Genomic DNA, 20,868 nt, shown 5'->3' on the forward strand with positions numbered 1-20,868 from the left:
CACACACACACATACATACATATATATATTTTTTATATTATACATATATATAAAATATTTATCTATATATATATATATATATATATATATATATATATTTATATATATATATATATAATTTTTTTTTTTCATTTTTTAGTCATAAGCTATGGTGACATATCTGATTGGGATGTAGCCAGATTGTTCTTTTCCTTTTATGCTCCTCCTTCAGTACGATTTCACACAGATATATAAGTAGGATTGAGCCAAATCGTAGTGTTCAACGGGTACATTACAATATCGGAATTAAAGCTCTACAAGCACATACCGTTTAGATACAAGTGACGTCATTCGAATTAAACATAAAACGGAGTCGATACCGCTGATTTCCTGCAGACTTGCGTTTATGTGGATTTAGACTTTCTTTGACTGTGCGTCTGTGAATCATCGGGATTTTTATACTAACTCTTGGCCTGTTTTTGTTTTTTGGGTTTTTTTTGTCTTCTGTATAACTTTTTCGCTGTATGATTTAGTTTATATCTCTTTTCTCTCGGCATCTGTATTCATTTTGTAGTAAATTATTATTATTATTATTATTATTATTATTATTATTATTATTATTATTATTATTATTGGCAGAATATATGCGTTTTCTTTTATTTTTTCCCCAGAGGATAGTTTGCCTTTTTAGGATTTAGGTCAATTTACAGGTATGTGGATTATTTATTTATTTATTTATTTATTTATTTATTTATTTATTTATTTATTTATTAGACTTTTACATGAAGTTTCTTGATATATTTCTTGCGTCATTGATGTTATTTACTGTTGCATGTATTATTTTCTTACTGTGGTGCTTTGGACACATCTTAAATAAAAGATTAAACTAAACTCAGAATCCTGAACTTTTGATTCATCCTAATTAGATTAAAAATTTGTTCGTTTAAGGAGTTATGATACTCAGGACAATTCATATCTTCATACCAGTGCTGTTACTGCGTACTACAGCAATACAACAAGGTAAATACACAACTATTTTTGTTGACATAATCTTCATATGGTTATTATCTATGTACCTTTAGGATTGTTTAGACCATGTATGAATGTATGATAGTACTGTTAATATCTCAAAGCATTTGCTGCACTATATCTTAATAACTTGGAGCATTTGCTTTAATTTAATGCTTTAGTTTAATGCTACAAATAAATGGTAAGAGGTCTGAATTACATTACTCCCAAGGTGGCCAAGTGGACGATGAATCCAGTTTTAACTTGTTTGAGAACAGCAACATCACCAGAAAGACGATTGGTGCTAAAGTCTTCAAGGGCCATGACTGGGATTCTCCAGCATACCGCTTCATACGCTTTGACCACATTCCTCCAGTCAGTTCCCCAGTCCTCCAGCAGCTCCTAAGACAGATCCAAGACAATAACGGCTTTGTGTTTGTGGCTTCCGTACGTCAGGATCGGTCTTCTCGTGGTACCCTTGTGGGCTTAGAAGGGTCTGATGGCCATCGACAGTTCGAGATCATCTCTAATGGACGTGCCAACAGTCTGGATTTAGTCTACTGGAAGGAGGGCTCTCAGAATGTAATATCCTTTGAGGATGTGGATATATCAGACTCACAGTGGAAGAATATCACATTGCATGTGCATGGAGAGAATGCCAACCTCTATGTGGACTGCAGCCTCATTGATAGCTTCACCCTTGATGAGTCTTTTTATCACCACTTGGAAGCCAAGGGCAGTCGCATGTATGTGGCCAAGGGATCTAACAGGGAGAGCCACTTCAGGGTAAGAGCATTTATCCCATTCTCAGATATTGTTTTCCTCCAACACTTTTTTTATGTGTCTAATGATGTCTAATGATGACCCTTTGTCATTGGTGTGTTATTTTTTGCTTGTCTACTTTCTTCATTCATTCACTCATTCTCAATATTTCATAGTCGCATTAAAAAGCTTCAGTTTTTGCACACTTTATTGTGTTAGAGAGTTTATTTAATTGTTTAACTCACTATTTGACCTTCTCACAATAAATAATAATAACAAAACTAGAAAAAAAATCCAAGTTTATGTCTGTATGCAAAAAAAAAGAAGAAATATCTCTTTTATATAAGTATTCAGGCTCTTTCTTGTACGTTGTAGAAGCCCCTCTTACAGCAGCATTTGCAGCTTTGAGTCTTCTTTAGTAAGTCGGTACCAGCTTTGTACATTTGAATTTGGGTAATTTCTCTCATTATTCCTGGCAGATCCATTTAAGCATAATCTGAATGGATGTAGAGCCATCTTCAGATCTCTCCACAGATGCCCTATGTGGCCAATAAAAGTCTTTCAATGACTTGTCCCAAATCCACTGGAACACGTTTTCTTTAAGAACCTCCATGTATTTGACTCCATTCATATACATTCATCAGATGTAGCTCTTGAAGGTCATCTAAAAAAAAAAAAAAGACTCAGAATATACAATTTTTCCCTCATTGGCTCAGAGTTCTTTTGGTGTCCATCTAGGCACTCCACCATAATGATCTGAATGGTGAGATGGATATTCTAGCAAGTTCTATTGTTTCTGTGACTTCTAAAGCTCTGTTAGAGCAGCTATCATGATCTTGGTCTTCTCTTTAACTATTGTTGTCTGGTTACTCAGTTTGGCCAGAACTATTCCCAATGATGGAGCCCATTGTGTTCCTGTGAACACTCCAAATTGTGTACCTTTGTCCAGGTCTATGTCTCAATGTTCATTAAGTCCCTTGTATGCACCTTATACACAGGTGACAGATTGACTGCATTGAGGTACAAAGCACATGAGAATGAACATAATCTTAATTTAAAATGCTATAATCGAGAATCTGAATACTTAGTTAAAAGTGATATTTCAGATTCTGATTATTAATTTCTTCCTTTGTAGAAAATTTACTATTACTCTGCAACTGCGTTCATCTGTGTTTAAAAATTGACTAATAATAATTTAGCAGAAAATAATGGAGAATATTGTGTAATAGATTACCCCAGTACTAACACTTTTGACATCTTGCAGGGTTTGTTGCAGAACATTTATTTCATCTTTAAGACACCTGTTGAAGATATTCTGCGAAAAAAGGGTTGTGAGATTTCCAAGCCTGGTAAGATTGGGGTAATAATGTCTAAAAGATTGATTATCGGGATAAACAAATTTAAATGAACTGTTCAATTGCAAGAAATGATCAATTGCTTCAGAATTCCTTTACTATAACCATGCAGTTCTCTTTGGTTGTTTTCTGAATTTAACAGCTCCTTAGACATTAATGATGTTTGCTTTAGGTGAGATGTTTGTTGGTGGACGATTTCTATTCTAAATCTTGAGAATTTCTAAAAGTTGGTCACAAATCCTGTGGTTAACCCTGTGTTATGTCAAGTTTATTGGAATTGTCTGTGACTGTGAACTACACTGAGTTCAACCAGGGTGCATATACTATAAAGAGTTTTATTGCAAAGATTGATATCACAACTATGCTATGGATTTTTGGAAAAATCCACAGAATAATGGAGAGTTCGGATTTCTTTTACCCTTTATACGTCTATACAGATACACACACACATGCAGTGAGATCATGAATTGGCAGACTTCACGCTAAGACTTTACACTGGGCATTATGCCTTTTCATCCTTTGCTCACACTTGGAGCAGGCCAGGAAAGTCCATACACACAGCTAAATCAATACCATTTGAATTGGCCTTGCCCTTTGTCCATAAACCAAGCATCATCTGACATGGATTTAATTACATTTGAAAGAAATTTAGAAGGTCTTACCATGACTACAGGAGGAACTTTTACTTAAGGAGTTTATGTCTATAGTATAGTTACAGCAGGTAGTATTGAACGTCACCATTTTTCTCAGTAAATATATTTTTATTTTAAAGGTGCAGTTGACATGAAATTTTCACCAGCTGTTGGTAACAACCCAACTAATCCATATATACAAAACAAATAGGTTTATAAAGGGAGTTATGTGTAATAAAATGGAATGACACAGAGGAAAAGTATTGAACATGCTTACTGAAATTTCTTTAATACTTTGTACAAAAGCCTTTGTTGGTAATGACAGCTTCAAGAAAACTCCTGAATGGAGAAACATTTAGTCACATGTATTGCTCAGGTTTTGGCCTTTCCTCCACACAAACATTCTTCACAGAAGGTCTACAGAACCTTCAATGTTTGAACTCTGATCTTTAGTTCTTTCCATAGATTTTCTATTGGATTCAAGTCAGGTGATTGGCTGGGCTATTCTATCAGCTTTATTTTCTTTCTCTGAAAACAATTAAGACTTTCCTTGGTTGTGTGTTTGGGATCTTGCTGAAACATCCCCCTTGTTTTATCTTCATCATCCTGGTAGATTCTTTTATTAAGAATGTCTCGGTACATTTTTCCATTCATCCTTCCTTCAATTATATGAATTTATCCAGTGTCGTATGCTGAAAAACAGCCCCACACCATGACGTTCCCACCTCCAAACGTCACTGTTGCTGTGGTGTATTTGGGGTGATGTGCAGTGCCATTCAACCTCGAAACATGCTGTGTATTAATTATGGCATCAAAAGGGTTCAATTTTGGTCTCATCTGACCTCATCTGTCTAGTTATTGTGTGGCAAACTTTAATGAGCTCCAACATGCTTTTTCTTCAGCAATGGAGTCTTCCGTGGTCTTTGTGAAGCTTTCCACAAGTGGTCCTCTTTCAGAAATCTTGTGAGGAGACCTGTTAATGGCCAGATTATGGTGAAATTATGTTTTTTCCACTTCTTGATTATGGCCTCAACAGTGCTCACTGGAACATTCAGAAGTTTAGAAATCCTTCTTTAACCAGTGTTATCAGGCAACACTAAGGTTGTGAAGTTTTTTTTTTAACCATCATGAGATGTTCCTTGTGTGACACCTTGGTAGTGAGACACCTTTTTATAGGCAATCAGTTGGGACCAAACCAGTTGATATTAATTGCCTATGACCAGGGGCAGTATTGCTTTCTAATTACTGATAAATTTCAGACTTTCAAGACTTGTGTCTTGGCTTTTTATGCCTTTTTGCACCTCCCTTTCTTCATGTTTTTAATACGTTTTTCCATGTGTCATTCCAGTTTATTACATATAACGTAATTTCTTAACTAATTTGTTTTGCTTTCTTTGTATGTCTGGGTTACATGGGTTGTTTCTGACATTTGGTGAAAATTTCTTGTCAACAGACCTTTAAAAAATATATTTACTGAGAAAAATGGTGACGGGTTCAGCACCTTCGTTCAAGTACCTTGCAATGGTTCCGTCTAGTAGTGCCACGTCAGACTGAGTGCTGGACGGCCTGACAAAACCATACGTCAGTGTTTTGTAAATACTAATCTGCAGTACATTTGTGTTTTTTTGTTCTTTAATTGTCTTTATTTTAGTATTTTAGCACCCTGTATACACACCATAATAACAAGTCTTGTGTTCAAATATGTATTTAGAGGTGCCTTCTTCGTATAAACATGACTCTGAGTACCATAAACACAAAGATAGCTGTTCTGCACAAGGGCACATATTGGTGTGTATGTGTTGCACATATAATATATGTACATACTGTATATGCACCCTCACACATTATTTAATCATTTAAAAAAACATTGTTTTCAGTTTCCTGAACTGTATATATATATATATATATATATATATATATATATATATATATATGTATATATATATATATATATATATATATATATATATATAATTGTATATATTTATGTGTCTTTGGAAATCTCTCAGTTGACGAGTACATGGTAAGTGAAGGAGAAGACGTCATGGAAGTCAGTCAAGCCATCTCCACTAACTTTATCAGGCAAAATATGGAGAACTTGGACATTTGTGAGCACTCCTGCGAGCAGCTCAGCTCCATGTTTCAGGAGCTCAAAGGACTCCGCAGAGTGGTTGGAAACCTAATGGATGTCCTACAGAAAGTGGTAAGCTGTTCTTAACTTATTCTTATTATTTATTATTAATTAATCTTATTATTACTTATTATTATCTTCTTTTAATAGTCAGCAGAAATGTCCTTTCTAAATTATTAGTTTCTTCAGACGTTACACAATGAAATAGATAGAAAAACAAATAGCACTTGGACCTGGTGCTTACCCAGAAAAGACTGTTTTTATTCCGAGTTTTCACTGAACGGATGAGATTGAATATTAGGAAGTAAGCAGCAGTTAGGTTTTTTGATTAATTTCATCAGGACAGAGTAAGTGTTCCCCTGTTTGTGAGTGGGAGCTGAGACATGTCTGGCTGTGTTTAAACATCACTCTCTTTTTTCCTTTGGGAGCATCCCAGCAGTGAAAGAGTTTTGGCACGATCTCTGGGAAATTCAGCTGCTGCTGAACATGCTTGGTCCCTAAGGCTCTTGCAGACCAAGTGGTGTGCCACTTTGTGGATTCACACCACTCTCTGTCTTTCTCTCTTTCTTTCATTCTTTTTCTAACACATACACTCACTCAAAACACATGCTGTTCATTTTTCCACACATTTCCATCTTCTGCCATATAGTTGCTAAACCTGCATCTGTCACTGAGTATACAGTATAGCAGATTACCGGTATGAGTGCCTGTTACAACAGTATCTATCTGATTTCTCATGTTTCTCAGCCTTTTGTTCCGCTGTTAATCAGAAATATTTTTTTAATTTTCTTTATTCGTCTCTGGGGGAAATTGGGTTTGTTGCAGCAGATCCAAGTCACCAAAATAAGAATACAAAAAAGAAAGAAGAATAAAACTTATATACACTACAATAAGTACAAACCTGTAAGGAAGGATTTCCTGTGTTGCACTGTGGAGCACCTTGGTTGAATGAGTCTGCGACTGAACGTCCTGTACCAATACACGACATCACGGAGCAGGTGGAATATGTTGTCTGAGATGGCCAGCAGCTTATACAACATCCTTCTTTCTGACACTAGTCAGGAAGTCCAGCTCCACCCCAATAACATCACCAGCCTTACAGATGAGTTTGTTCAGTCTGTTGGCATCAGCAAACTTCAGTCCGCTGCCCCAGCATGCAACAGCAAAAAAGATAGCACTGGCTACCACAGGCTTGTAGAACATCTTCAGCATCGTCCTGCAGATTGTTGAAGGACCTCAGCCTCCACAGAAATTTGAGGCGGCTCTGGCCCTTCTTGTAGACGGCTTCAGAGCTCTTAGTCCATTTCAGTTTATTATTCATATGAACTGACAAGTATTTGTAATCCTCCACCATGTCCACAGCGACCCCATATATACTCGAACATGTCCCAGATTTAGATTCACATATCCAACATTCTCTGTATTCATCAGAAATGTCTACATGCTTGTCTGTCTCTCAGGATGAGGAAAACACAGTCATGAAGAAAGCGCTGGGTAACATTAAGAATACCAAACACAACCGAATGTGCTTGCAAGATGGCCGCTTGTTTGAGGATAAAGAAGACTGGGTGGTGGATAGCTGCACCAAATGCACTTGTCAGGTAGAAGATATAAGTAAAGGAGATTTGGTTTCTATATGCTTTAAATGCCATTTCTCCCATTTGTGAGCCCTTCTTTTTGTTGGTAGGAATCAAAGGTTGTGTGCCACCAGATTACTTGTCCTCCTGTGGCCTGTGCCACTCCAGTTTTCCTGGAAGAAGAGTGTTGTCCAATGTGTCTGCGTGAGTATTATTCATGATATTTATGATTTATGATAAGACAGACAGAACACAACACAGATCTGAATCTGCCCCCCTTCACACTATTATTTAGGTCTTTTGTTAAAATAAAGAGATTAACTTTGCTGTAATGGAACAACGGGTCACTGGTTTTCTCCCAGTCCGAAACTTATATGCGGGAGGATTTCCTTACAAGTCCCTAGGTTTGAACGAGTGTGTGAATGGTATCATGTAATGAAATGGTGTCCCATTCCATGCGAACTTCTTTGTCTTGCACTCAATGTTCAAAGGATAGGCTCTGGATACATTGTAGACTTGACAGTGACTACTGAATATGAATAAATGAAGGAAGTTCACTGCCATACAAGTTGAGATGCTCTCCAGAGCATATCTGAACCCACAGTGTGTGTAGATCAGTCATATAACTGAGGTTGTTGCCCTGTGCTAATCTGTTTGGCTTATTTTTCAAAACATAGTATGTTTAAGGTGTGGTGAGGTCAGCATTATCTATGTTTGGCTGCACTAATATATTGTTAACAAACTCTGAAAAAACTGGTATGGATTTGTATTGTTTCTTGTATGTGACTGATTCAGCTAAGGACAGCGAGGATGGTTGGTCACCCTGGTCTGAGTGGACAGAATGCACAGTCACATGTGGGACAGGCACCCAGCAGAGAGGCAGGTCATGTGATGTGACCAGCAACCCCTGTAGTGGTTCTTCCATCCAGACACGCACATGCAGCTTGGCTAAATGTGACAGCAGAGGTGAGAAAGTACCACTACTTCTTATGGCTTAGAAGTAAAACATGGTCAAAAATGCCAGGTACAAATTCAAAAGTCAAAATAATCCAACAACATACTGTACACAGAGAGAGCACAAAATGTTTTACACCAAAAAATGAACTGCCTTTAATTAAATTGTCCAAAGATTTCTATTAGTTCATGTTTCTGTTAATATGTAAAAATAAATAAGTGTATACTACATTGTCTTATTGAAAATAATAAATTATGGTGTGGTGTTTAGTTCGCCAGGATGGAGGATGGAGCCTGTGGTCTCCTTGGTCATCCTGTTCAGTAACATGTGGTGAAGGCCACGTTACCAGAATCCGCCACTGCAACTCACCAGTGCCCCAGCTAGGGGGGAAGGAATGTGAAGGAAGTGGCAGAGAGACGCAACGCTGTGATACTAAGCCCTGCCCTAGTGAGTGACAGCATTCATACTGTATTTCTCATGTTTTATATGACCTGGCATTAGAAAGTCTGTTGAGAACATCATGAAATGTAGCTCTTATTCATTTTTGGTGAGCTCTTCCTTTTGACATCCAAAATACAGTCAATATGTACACTACATTATTAAAGAAGAAAGTTTTGATCTCACATGATTGCAGTTGATGGAAAATGGGGCCCATGGTCTCCGTGGGCGATATGCTCAGTGACATGTGGTGGAGGAGTGCAGAGTCGAAGCCGTGTGTGTAATAGCCCCCCGCCACACTATGGAGGAAAATTTTGTTCAGGAGAAGCTGAACACACAGGGATATGCAACAAGCAGGATTGCCCAGTCGGTATGTTAATGGTGGTTCCTTGTGTTTGCTATCTAATTTGTCCTCACACTGCTGTTGTTGTTCTTTGTAGCCATTTTGTACAATCCAATTACCTGCACTGTGCGGTGCATTTATTGTATTGAAAATAAGTTTGTTTATGTTAAATCATATTCCTGGAAGCACAAATTTATGATTTCATATTTAATTAAGAAATATAAATTGATATTTGGCAATAAAATTAATTTGTTTTAATACCTTATTTTCTAATGCACTTAAGTTAACTAAAAGTTTTAAGTCATTTTTATTTCCTATTGTTTCTGTCATTATCAGATGGCTGTCTGTCTAATCCCTGCTTTGGAGGGGTAGAATGTACCAGTGCACCTGATGGCTCATGGGAATGTGGCTCTTGCCCCAGTGGTTTCCAAGGCAATGGACTATTGTGTGAGGATGTCAATGAGGTAAGGTGGGATTTAAAAAAAAAGAAATGTGTGTACTCCTAAAGGTCTAAAAAAAGCCCAACAAAAGCCCATAATGCTCAGATTATTACACATCTTCATAAATTGTCTTTTTGTTATTTTAAGGAATTAATGAAAATTTTAATGAAAAAATGCACAAGAATAATTTCACAATGTTATTTTATTTTGTCTAAAACATTCCTGATTTCATTGCCATGTGTATTTGTGTGGGTGTCTGTTTCATCCATAGTGTGATCTGATGCCTGATGTATGCTTTAAAGTCAATGGGAAACAGCGCTGTGTGAACACTGACCCAGGATTCCATTGCCTTCCTTGTCCTCCCCGTTACAAAGGCAACCAGCCTTTTGGCATGGGAACGGAAGAATCCAGAAACAATAAGCAGGTTAGTAAAGCCTTGGCATCATTGTATAGTGGTAGTAACTATATATATATTTATAATATTTAAAAAAAAAAATTAATCTAAAATACCTTTCCTCACAAATAATTGATTAAACAGATTAATAAAATGGCACAAATTATAATCTGGCATTATCTACACATTTCATATTTTTGCTTGGCTGAGTACACACATCTCAATGCATCTGCCTTCTGGTTTTTGTAGCCTGATTGGTAGGAGAGGGTAAAATTGTACCTGGTGAAAACAGTAATTAGAAGGGTCCAGAAAGGGTCCACAAAGAAGAAGCCTGGTGAGTTAGGTAACATGAAATGCCAGACTAAGTGATTCCCAGATTTACCTCTTTATTGCCCTTTGTTCAGTGACAGTAAGTCGCTGTTGTATGGTCGATGTGGGGGAAGCCCACTTGCCTTTACTTTGGTCAAAACATCTTAGTGGTCCTGGTACTCAGGAGTCAGATAGAAAGAGGGCTGTTGGTTCGCTGAGTTTTCAGTGGAGGTGGAGGCATACTTGACTTGACTTGAAACTGGGGTGGACTCACTGTTTGCTGTGCTGGTCTGGACGCATAGGGAACACTGCCCAATGCAGTGGTTGACTTGGAAAAATAGATGCAGCAGTGCTTCATCCAACACCTTTCTCTCTCTCTTTTACTCACTCTTTTTCCCGGTTGCCATGCTGAACATTCAAATGCCGAGGTCTGTCAGTGAATCCAGGGTGAGCTGTTCATTGCAACATTCATGCTTGGTGAGCACCTCAGGCCATAAATGCTGCCCCGGTTTGACCTGACAATTTGTACATTTTTGGATACTTGGTCACTTATAGGCTAAGCTACTTACAAGCAGTGTAATATAATAAAGAACCTCAACACTGAACAGCTTGATATCTTTTTAATTCCACAGATTTGTGAACCTGAGAACCCTTGCAAGGACAAGACCCATAGTTGTCATAGGTCTGCTGAGTGCATCTACCTTAGCCACTTCAGTGACCCTATGTATAAATGTCAGTGTAAGATTGGCTATGCTGGAGATGGCTTTATCTGCGGAGAAGATTCTGATCTGGATGGTTGGCCCAACCAGAACTTGGTGTGTAGAGCTAATGCCACATACCACTGCAAGAAGGTAAGCAGAAATAATATATGACTTTATAATGACTTTGAGAAGCTATGATTTCTTCATGGTTTTGATAATTGTTTTTTTATATTCTCTAGGATAATTGTCCGAGCCTTCCTAATTCTGGCCAGGAGGACTTTGACAAGGATGGCCAAGGAGATGCATGTGACAAGGATGATGACAATGATGGAATCATGGATGAAAAAGTGAGACATCTTGTCAATTATTCTTTAAAAAATATGAACATGTGTTAATTCAATTTATTTAATTAATGTGTTTTTACTGCATTGTCATAATATTATTACATAATATCAAGATACATGCTTGGGATGGTTAAAGCCTAGCAATTGATTCTTTAATATGATCCTTCCTTCTGTTTAGTAAATCTAAGTAAATCCGTCTTTCCATTTTAGTCCTGAATTGAAATGTATTGTTCTCTGCAGGATAACTGCCCACTGCTGTTCAATCCCAGGCAGTTTGATTATGATAAAGATGATGTGGGTGATCGGTGTGATAACTGCCCATATGACCACAATCCAGCTCAAATAGATACTGATCACAATGGGGAAGGAGATGCCTGTGCTGTGGACATTGATGGGGATGGTATGGCCTAACCCTATTACAATAAATTCCAGTAAAATTGGGAAACTGATATTTGTACTTTGTTGCCATTATAAATTTTCATTTTACAGTTCTTGGTCTTTATTTCTATGACAGGCCTCATATTCCTTGCTTATAGCTTGTACTTCATCTATGACTACAGCAATGTAAATCTTTATTCCATCTGGACTCTTACTGTTTCTGTTCCAGGCATCCTTAATGATAAGGACAACTGCCCATATGCATACAACAGTGATCAGGAGGACACTGACACAGATGGAGTGGGAGACCAGTGTGACAATTGTCTTCTGCTTCATAACCCTGATCAGGTACTAGTAGTATATATACAGCATTTAGCAGACACCACACCCTTATACAGAGTAACGTAGATAAGTGCATTTCATCAGCTATACTACTTGACGTAGAAATACTAGTCCAAATAAAAGCAAGAGAGAGTCAAGTCTGAGACCCTGGCCTTGAATAATTATCGGGGTCATACACAAAGTCCATTCAGTGAGTCTACTGCTACAACCAGAAAAAAACAAGGTGGCTATAACACAAAACAGTAGCTAGTAGAAACCGAACAATGAACAGCAATTATTCTTATTATTCTTGTTATTAATGACTTTACAGATACTATAGCAGATATATGATTAGCAGATAATTTATGATATAATAGTGTCTAATTAGTCACTTTCATACATTAATTGTATCTGATTAAAAAACAGTCTATTTCCTATTATTTTCATATTATTTACTAATAATTATTTAAAACTCTGTTACATATTCATTACAAAAACAGACATTTTTGGAAGACAGTTACTTTTGGACCTACGGTTCTAATTATTTTCAACTGAACAAATTTAGATATCCAGTTTGCTGTAGTTTAAGCTACATGTACTGTATAGCTCATTTGCAGAAAGAATCTGGTGTTTCAAGCTTGTCACACAAGTCATCCCCCTTCCTGTCTAACTATGTGCATAAAGACCTAGGGTGCTTTCACACCTGCCTTGTTTAGTTCGATACCAGAGTTTGATTGCTCATTTGATGCGGTTCGTTTGGGCAGGTGAGAATGCAGGAATCAAACTCTGGTGCACACAAAAAGCAGACCAAACAAGCGTACCGGGACCTCCTTGAAGAGGTGGTCTCTGTACGCTTTCAAACGAACTCTGGTTTGTGGTGAGAACACAAGCCGAGATCGAATAGACCTAACTGCAAAAAGTAATGCGTATTTTGGACTAAACCAGCTGCCGTAGGGGTCGTTGCCAATATTTTCGGAAGATAAGCATGTCACAGTTTCGCAAAAGTAATGCTTGTCGCCTCCTGAAGTGTCTTGCGATGCGTCTTCACCGTTTGCAGTGCATTAAAATGATATTTTCAAGCCGCATCCGCGCTTCATTCTGAAAATTAAGACTTTGCATAGAATGCTGTATACAAGCGATGTAGTAGATTACAACCACGAACATAATTGCAGTGTGCAATCGTCTCTCCCTGGTGTACTGTATGCTGTATTTTCCTGTATTTTCCTCTTTTTGTTTACTTCCGGAGTTTCGTTGAAATTTCCCGCACGTTTATTCTGACCAATCGAGAAGCAGTTTAGGAAAAATGCTCAAAGACATGTGGCCAATGAGTGATGTGGATGTTATCACATGACTGCATTTTGGTTCATTTCAACTGGTGCGGAACAGAATGATCAGTGTGGTGTGAAAAGGAACCAAAACTGCTAAAAATCTACAATGCATCATTTTTTGCTTTTGGTCCGGACCAAACGAACCGAACTATAGGTGTGAAAGCACCCCTAGAAGAGCCCAAAGACCAAAACAAGCCTGAGTATAAATGGCAGTCCAAGACAAGTCAAAACAACAACAATACAGAAAATCTTTAGGCCTGACCTTAATATCTGGTCACAACAATGGTTTATCTTTTTAAAACAACAACACAGTATTCATTTAGTGAAGCCTGGGGCACAAATAAGACTATTATGACTAGACATTCAGAGCTTTAATTCTTTAATGAGTCTCACTAACAGGGTTTAACTGGCAATAAAAAAAAACCTTCAATTATATAATATATTCCAATATTTTTTATCATTTTGAACAAAGTGTCTGGATTTCTCTAACACAAAAGAAATCAAAACTGAAACTCTGATCTATTGTTTCAAACCTCAAACCCAAATGCCTTCATTTGTATAGCACAAACAAAGAATTTGCATTGCCTCTTGCCTATGAAGGCTTTTTTGTTCAGCACATCCCACAGATGATTGATCTCCTTGAGATCTGAGGAAATTGTTCTCATTCTGAGAACTCGAGAAATGTTCCTCAAACCATAGCTAAACAATTTTTGTAATGTGGCATGGCACATTATCCTGCTGATAGAGGCCAGTGACGGGAATGCCATTGCCATGAAGGGGAGTACTGGGCTCGCAGCAATGATTAGGAAGGTGGTACATCCACACGACTGCCGGGACTTCAGTTTTCCTGGCAAAACTTTACCCAGACCATCACACTGCCTCCGTCAGTTCTCATGTCCCATTGTGTAGGCACTTTTGCTGTTGGACGGGGGCAACATCAGCATTATGACAACTGAATCATCCATAACCTCCTCATATGCAGCAAGTAATGCACTGTGTGTTCTGACTTACCCAGAGCAATACACAAAATGCCTTGAAGTCTATGTATATTAAGGTATACATAACTACTGGTTCACTAGGTTGCAGACTAAAGATTCCATGAGTCTAAAACTCTTTAGAGAAGTAATAACACAAACTAGAACAAAACACAAGACAAGGATTAGAACACACAGGCTAACCTTTGCTCCATATATACATCAGTGTGCCTTTGGCACCCATGACCCTCGTTCATTGGTTCACCAGTTGTCCTTTGTTGGGTCACTTTTAATAGGTATTAACCAGTGCACCACACAAGACCTAACATTTTTAAGATACATTGACCCATAAATTGAGTTATCACTATATTATAGCTAACCATTGTTAACAGATGAAGAACAATGATTTCAAGCACCACCCTCCTTTTAAAGCTTCCAGTATGTGATTCTAACTTAATCAGCTTTACAGAGTGCTTCAGCCTTGTCCTCGTCAACACTCTCACCTGTGTGAATGAGAGAATCACTGACATGACATTGACAGTTCATTTTTACCACAAAGAGGGACTTTGCAATTAATTGCATTTCATCTATTCACTCTTCATTACATTCGGTAGTATATGCGAATTGCCATCAAAAAAATAGCAGCAGACTTGTGAAAATTAATAATTTTGTCATTCTCAAAACATTTGGCCATGGATATGATGACATTCGAGATATTCATAGTACATAGAAAAGCATTGTCTGCACATAACCACAGAATTGAAATATGACTTATACTCTATATGAATATGATTTCTATTTCTAATACCCATTAGGTTGATACAGATAATGACCTCGTAGGAGATCAGTGTGACAACGGCCAGGATATTGATGAGGATGGCTTTCAGAACAACCTGGACAATTGCCCTTACGTTCCTAATGCCAACCAAGTAGATCATGACAAGGATGGAAAAGGAGATGCTTGTGACTTTGATGATGATAATGATGGAATTCCTGATGACAAAGATAACTGCAGACTGGTAGCCAACAAAGAACAGATGGACTCAGATGGTGGGTGAGAGTGTCATAGAGGCTTTATACATTTTATTATTATTCCCTCAGCAATCATCAAATTGATTAATATGCAGTTGCTTGAATAATACTCACTTTCTAAGTTTGATGCAGTCAAAAAGATTGTTACCTTTTAATAGACTGTATGTTAATGGAAGCTGTCACAACAACAAAAGGTTCAGGTTTTATTATTGATTTGGTAGTGGTTAAGTGGAATTTGTTTCCTAGGTATTTTATCATTTATATTAAAAAAAATTACTCTGGATTAACTGGCTCTGGATTGACACTGATAACCTAGGCCTGTTCTAAGAGTATGTGTTATGTTGCCAAAAATTAGAGTAGCACCTTCCCGAGTGAGATGAACAGGCCAGCCTTGCCCTCAAAACTACCCCAGGTTTCTATGTAAACCACATTGTTTTCAGAGCACCACCTGGACGTCCAATATTTCAGAGACCATAACCTGCAGTAAGCTGCATTGGCACACCACATTGGGATGAGGCCAGAGTATATTATAGCATCTGACATCACCTTTGCTAAATTACAGAACTCTACAATTTTACTCTTACTCTTCTTCAGACTGACAAAGGTGTATATCATTAGCGCCTACACGGAAAACTGACTTTGAGAACATGTTTTTGCCTAGTGTCCTGGTTCCAAGTATATACCTAACAAGTGCTGCTGTACTACACAGTTATTACTCTTACTACCATTCTGTAACATGCGATTGTACACTACTAATACTATAAGTGTCTGCATCAGAGAGCTTACAAATTCTTATACTTAACTAACACTTAGCACAATGTAAAACATACTAATGCGAGAGTAAGAATGACAACATAAACATCCTGCAAGTAACACATTGGACAAGTTGAATGTTTGTCATTATGAGTGTTTATAACGTACCTTAGATCCAAAAGGAATCTAAAAAAGCATTGTTCAAAAAATTAACTGACAGAAAAACTGTGACAGGAAAGTAAAACCTACCATCCCTGTGCACACACCTCCCCTTAACCAATCATGAATTTTTCCTGCAGCTGATTTCAGCCCTGGAAAGGTAATCCTCCAACACTATCTGTGTTCCCAGCACGTGGACCATCTTGAATTTGTTCCAGTGAGCTGGGACTTATGAAAGAATAAGCAAGAAAGAGAGAGAGAGAGACATCAACTGCCTGGACCACCAATTGCCACTATGTGATTCTTTTGCCAGCTAAGCAGCTTCACCAGGGATGCATGAACCAAATCCACTGTACCTGACAAGAGTTGAGTGGCGATTTGCTCTTCTGTGTTCGGTTCTTCTGCAGCTGAGCTCAGGGGAGCTGCAGAAAATGGAAACACAGATGGTGCTTCGCAGGTGACTGACTGACACACACTACGTCGCTGCCACCTTGATGCTTAAATACTGAGTTTTATAGCAGATAGAAAAGGAAAAGTTTCCTTTGCTATCTGCTATCTTGCTACCATTTCCACTCAGTTCCAAAGGCTTCACAATGGCATCCTGATCATCTATTAGCATCAGTTGCACAGTTCCAGGGGACACAGCTGGAGATGTGGTGAGCTGCAGCAGGTTCTGCTGTACCCCCCAGCTCTTGGCTTACTCTTGCATGAGGTCACTGAAGCCCAGATGCTGCTCATGGGTCAGGTCAAGGAGCATTTGGTGTTGTGTTTGGTGGAGTCTGGCGAGGGATATGCCGATCTAACCAAATATGGCTTCCATGGTAGAGTCTGAGTCTTCCTAGGTCTTGGGATTGATATTACTGTAGAACCCCAATGTGCATGTGTGAAGACTTAAGCAGAGCTCAGGGCTCAAGTTTAATGTCTCTGCACAATTCAGCAAAACTAACAATTTCCAAAACTAACCAAAAAGGGACAAACCAACAGAAAAGGCACTGAGAATCTCAAACTGCCTCCCTCTCCATCTGCAGCTGATGTTCAACCATACCACCATTACCACAAAAAGTCTGAAGAGCTGAATATGTCCTATAAGAAGCATTTATAGACTCCTTTAATTTCATTGGATTCCTTTCATTTAACTTTTAATACCCAACATTTCTTGATGCCATGTGTTTTTGTTAGTGTAGATGATCAAGGAATTTCATTGTAGTGTTTTACAATTTTTGCGTTCATCTTTAAGGTTTTTACAATACATTTTGACAAATTTGTAATTTTTTATAGGTGACGGTCGAGGTGATGATTGCCAGGACGATTTTGATAATGACAGCATCCCTGACATTTTGGACACTTGCCCAGAGAACAATGCTATAAGTATAACTGACTTTAGAAAGTTCCAGATGGTGCATTTGGATCCCAAAGGGAACACTCAAATCGATCCCAACTGGGTAGTCAGGCATCAGGGCAAGGAACTGGTCCAGACTGCCAATTCTGACCCTGGAATTGCAGTAGGTAAGTTCACAAGTCCTAAAATTGTACTGTATAAACTCAACTCAATCTTAAAATGGTGGTATTTCTTTTCTAGGCTATGATGAGTTCAGTGATGTGGACTTCAGTGGCACCTTCTACGTGAACACAGATAGAGATGATGACTATGCTGGCTTTGTGTTTGGTTATCAGTCAAGTGGACGATTCTATGTGGTTATGTGGAAGCAGATCACCCAAACGTACTGGGAAGATAAGCCATCAAAGGCCTTTGGAATCTCAGGTGTCTCCCTCAAAGTGGTTAACTCTACCACAGGAACTGGGGAAAACTTACGCAATGCCCTTTGGCACACTGGTGACACCCCTGGCCAGGTAGTATTTTTATTATAACAGAAACTACCCTGAAATACAAATTCTCTTATATCTTAGCATATAGATAAGTTGATTTTCCTTTGCCTGCTTCCAGTAGAGGTTGTCATAGTATTGACCAAGGCAGAATTGAAGTTTAACAATCCTGTCATATGCTATAGCTGAACACAGATACACAGGAGGCAGGGGGAGTGGAAAACATATGCTCTTTTATTTACATTTTTGGCAGAATGGAGATGAGAGTTGAAGAGTGCTGGGTAAGTTGTGTGCTATTGCTGTAGGTACAGCAAGTGTGGGTACAGATGAGGCTTCTGCTCAGTTCATCATTTTTGAGAGTGTGGTCTTTGTCACTGTCTGCGGTGTGAGTGAGAGGAAAAGAAAGTGATCAGCGTTCTAATTTAGACCAAACTGGCTCACTGTACAGTTCCCACTGCTGCACCCTTTTCTTTCTCTCCAAATGACTCCAGGATGGTGGGAAGCAACACTAATTTGAGTATAACACTGTATAACACTGGGGCCGTTGTAGTGCCACTGTGCCTTCAGCATCCAGGTGAGTGTAAGATCATTACATAGTGGATATCGCAATTCCCCGTACCCCCAATGTACAACTCCTTCCCATCTACTTCCATGATGCCAGAGAGGAATTTTTATCCATCTGCGGCTCGCCAACTTTGCAGGGAATTTATCACACCACAACCTGCTGGCTTTGTGGAGGACATCTTTACTCCACCACCACCAACTTTATGGATAATGCTCTCGGATGTTGCCATTGTCCTGCCTCCTGCCAGTGTAGATCAGCCATTGTGGTTAATTTGTTCTTACAACAGTAGAATCCTACCCAAAAATATTAAGTGTTGGACAACAAGCAAAATCTGCTTTAACAATGTTACTTTTATAATTACTTTTTTAGATGTATGTCTAATTGCTCATGCACTGAGAATGTATCATCAAATCATTAGAACTTAAATGCTGTTTAATAAATGATGAGCACTTTCTTCCAGGTTCACACATTGTGGCATGACCCAAAGAACATAGGCTGGAAGGACTATACTGCATATAGGTGGCATCTCATTCATAGACCTAAGACTGGATTCATCAGGTGAGAAACACAACACCAAATAATAGATATAAAAATATAGATGTGTCTACATTTTGTTAGACAAACATAACATACGCCTTTTTTCAGAGTGGTAGTATATGAAGGAAAACAGATCATGGCAGACTCAGGTCCAGTCTATGACAAGACCTTTGCAGGAGGAAGACTGGGATTGTTTGTCTTCTCGCAGGAACTGGTGTTCTTTTCTGATCTTAAATATGAATGTCAAGGTAAGTAATTTACTAACTTGCAATAACACCCAAGCAATGTAATGCAATATAAAGATAGAGGGTTTTTTTTCTCCCTAGATAACTGAAGACAAGTCATGGTTACTACTTTCAGCTACATGGAATTGTCTTTGTTTATATAAGTTAAACTGAAGAAAAGAGGCGAAATTAAATGAATTTTAATGGAATGAAAATTCACACAAGACATGGGAAATTGCACCACTTCTACATCACCTTTATAACCTACAAAAATCTTCTTCACACCACTCTGATGCATTTTCAAGAAGCGTTTGTTATTTTTCAGATCTATTTGTCTGTACCATATGGATTTTTCACCTATTTGCCACTGAAAGTATAAGCATATAAATGTTTTCATGTTTTATTCACTTGTTGTATTGTTAAATTATTCATGAACTTGTTATCTAATAAACACCTGAATAATAATTAAAATGTGGTTTTTATTGTTTGTTGTTTTTGAAGGTGTGTTTGTCAGTAATAGGTTTACACATCCATTTTTCCAACAAGACAACTGCTTTATAAGAGTTTATAATCTCAAAAGCAAATATTCTACAGATTATACTTTTGAGTTTATACTGTCATGGAAATGTCAGGTTTTTCTTTCTGCTTGGGCAGAATCAAGCAAATCATTTATCAAAACAGCAAATCAGTTTTCATTGTTTATTCTCCCAAACTTTTTTTTTTAGTTTTTTAGTTTGTAGTTCACATTCTTCAGGAGATGTTAATATTAAGATTAAAGGCACATCATCTGTCATTTGTTGTTATGTGTTATTATTTGAAATATATATATATATATATATATATATATATATATATATATATATATATATATATATATATATATATATATCTCAAATAATAACACATTATATATATATATATATATATATATATATATATATATATATATATATATATATATATATATATATAGTATATACATAGCATATATAATATGTCATTTTAATACCACACTATTTATTTTTATTATTTTGTTCCTCGATTAAAGGCTCAAAAATAACTGATTAAATCTAATAAACACATTAAAGACAGATGTCAATAAAAGCTTACTTAGAGGTCCAGCAATACAGGTGAAATGTATATGTAATAAGATGGCTTTTCAGGTTAAACACAAACATGCATTGAATTTGTAAACATATAACACAAGGAGCATTACAGATTATATATATATATATAAATGTACAAAAACAACGTAAGGAAATAAAATGCATCATGTTGCAGTGATTGAAATAAAAAGGAATAAATTAAATAAATATTTTTGCAACAAAGCAACTGCACATAAGGAAAGACTTGCTATCTAAAAATGATTCAGAACCGAATTATACATGAATCAACCACTAACCCT

At 37.5% G+C, this 20,868-nt stretch overlaps 1 protein-coding gene across 6 annotated transcripts; it reads left to right on the top strand.

Moving 5' to 3' along the window:
- Positions 1 to 229: 229 nt before the first annotated feature.
- thbs2a (thrombospondin 2a) lies at positions 230 to 19,934 on the top strand. 6 transcript variants are annotated; one of them, XM_047816716.1, is made up of 23 exons: positions 230 to 410; positions 651 to 689; positions 906 to 999; positions 1,220 to 1,773; positions 3,014 to 3,098; positions 5,746 to 5,939; positions 7,328 to 7,468; positions 7,555 to 7,648; positions 8,240 to 8,410; positions 8,670 to 8,846; positions 9,034 to 9,207; positions 9,517 to 9,644; positions 9,892 to 10,044; positions 10,956 to 11,174; positions 11,264 to 11,371; positions 11,609 to 11,768; positions 11,976 to 12,094; positions 15,185 to 15,419; positions 17,592 to 17,819; positions 17,893 to 18,164; positions 19,163 to 19,260; positions 19,348 to 19,487; positions 19,566 to 19,934. In XM_047816716.1, the coding sequence occupies exons 3-23, from the start codon at positions 933 to 935 to the stop codon at positions 19,571 to 19,573; spliced, it is 3,525 nt and encodes a 1,174-aa protein (XP_047672672.1). In that variant the 5' UTR covers positions 230 to 410; positions 651 to 689; positions 906 to 932; the 3' UTR covers positions 19,574 to 19,934. The 6 variants fall into 6 exon arrangements, with proteins under 6 accessions (XP_047672672.1, XP_047672669.1, XP_047672673.1 ...); XM_047816714.1 differs by having other exon boundaries at positions 231 to 501; positions 928 to 999; XM_047816715.1 differs by having other exon boundaries at positions 231 to 410; positions 928 to 999.
- The last annotated feature ends 934 nt before the right edge of the window (positions 19,935 to 20,868 follow it).

The sequence above is a fragment of the Tachysurus fulvidraco genome, chromosome 7 (assembly GCF_022655615.1).
Source record: "Tachysurus fulvidraco isolate hzauxx_2018 chromosome 7, HZAU_PFXX_2.0, whole genome shotgun sequence".
Lineage (NCBI taxonomy): Eukaryota > Metazoa > Chordata > Actinopteri > Siluriformes > Bagridae > Tachysurus > Tachysurus fulvidraco.

Coding starts and splice junctions, on each gene's coding strand:
- thbs2a (XM_047816713.1), top strand. CDS start 933: ATGATACTCAGGACAATTCATATCTTCATACCAGTGCTGTTACTGCGT. Junction 1,774..3,013: donor ACAGGGAGAGCCACTTCAGG/GTAAGAGCATTT, acceptor GACATCTTGCAG/GGTTTGTTGCAGAACATTTA. Junction 19,261..19,347: donor CCTAAGACTGGATTCATCAG/GTGAGAAACACA, acceptor GCCTTTTTTCAG/AGTGGTAGTATATGAAGGAA.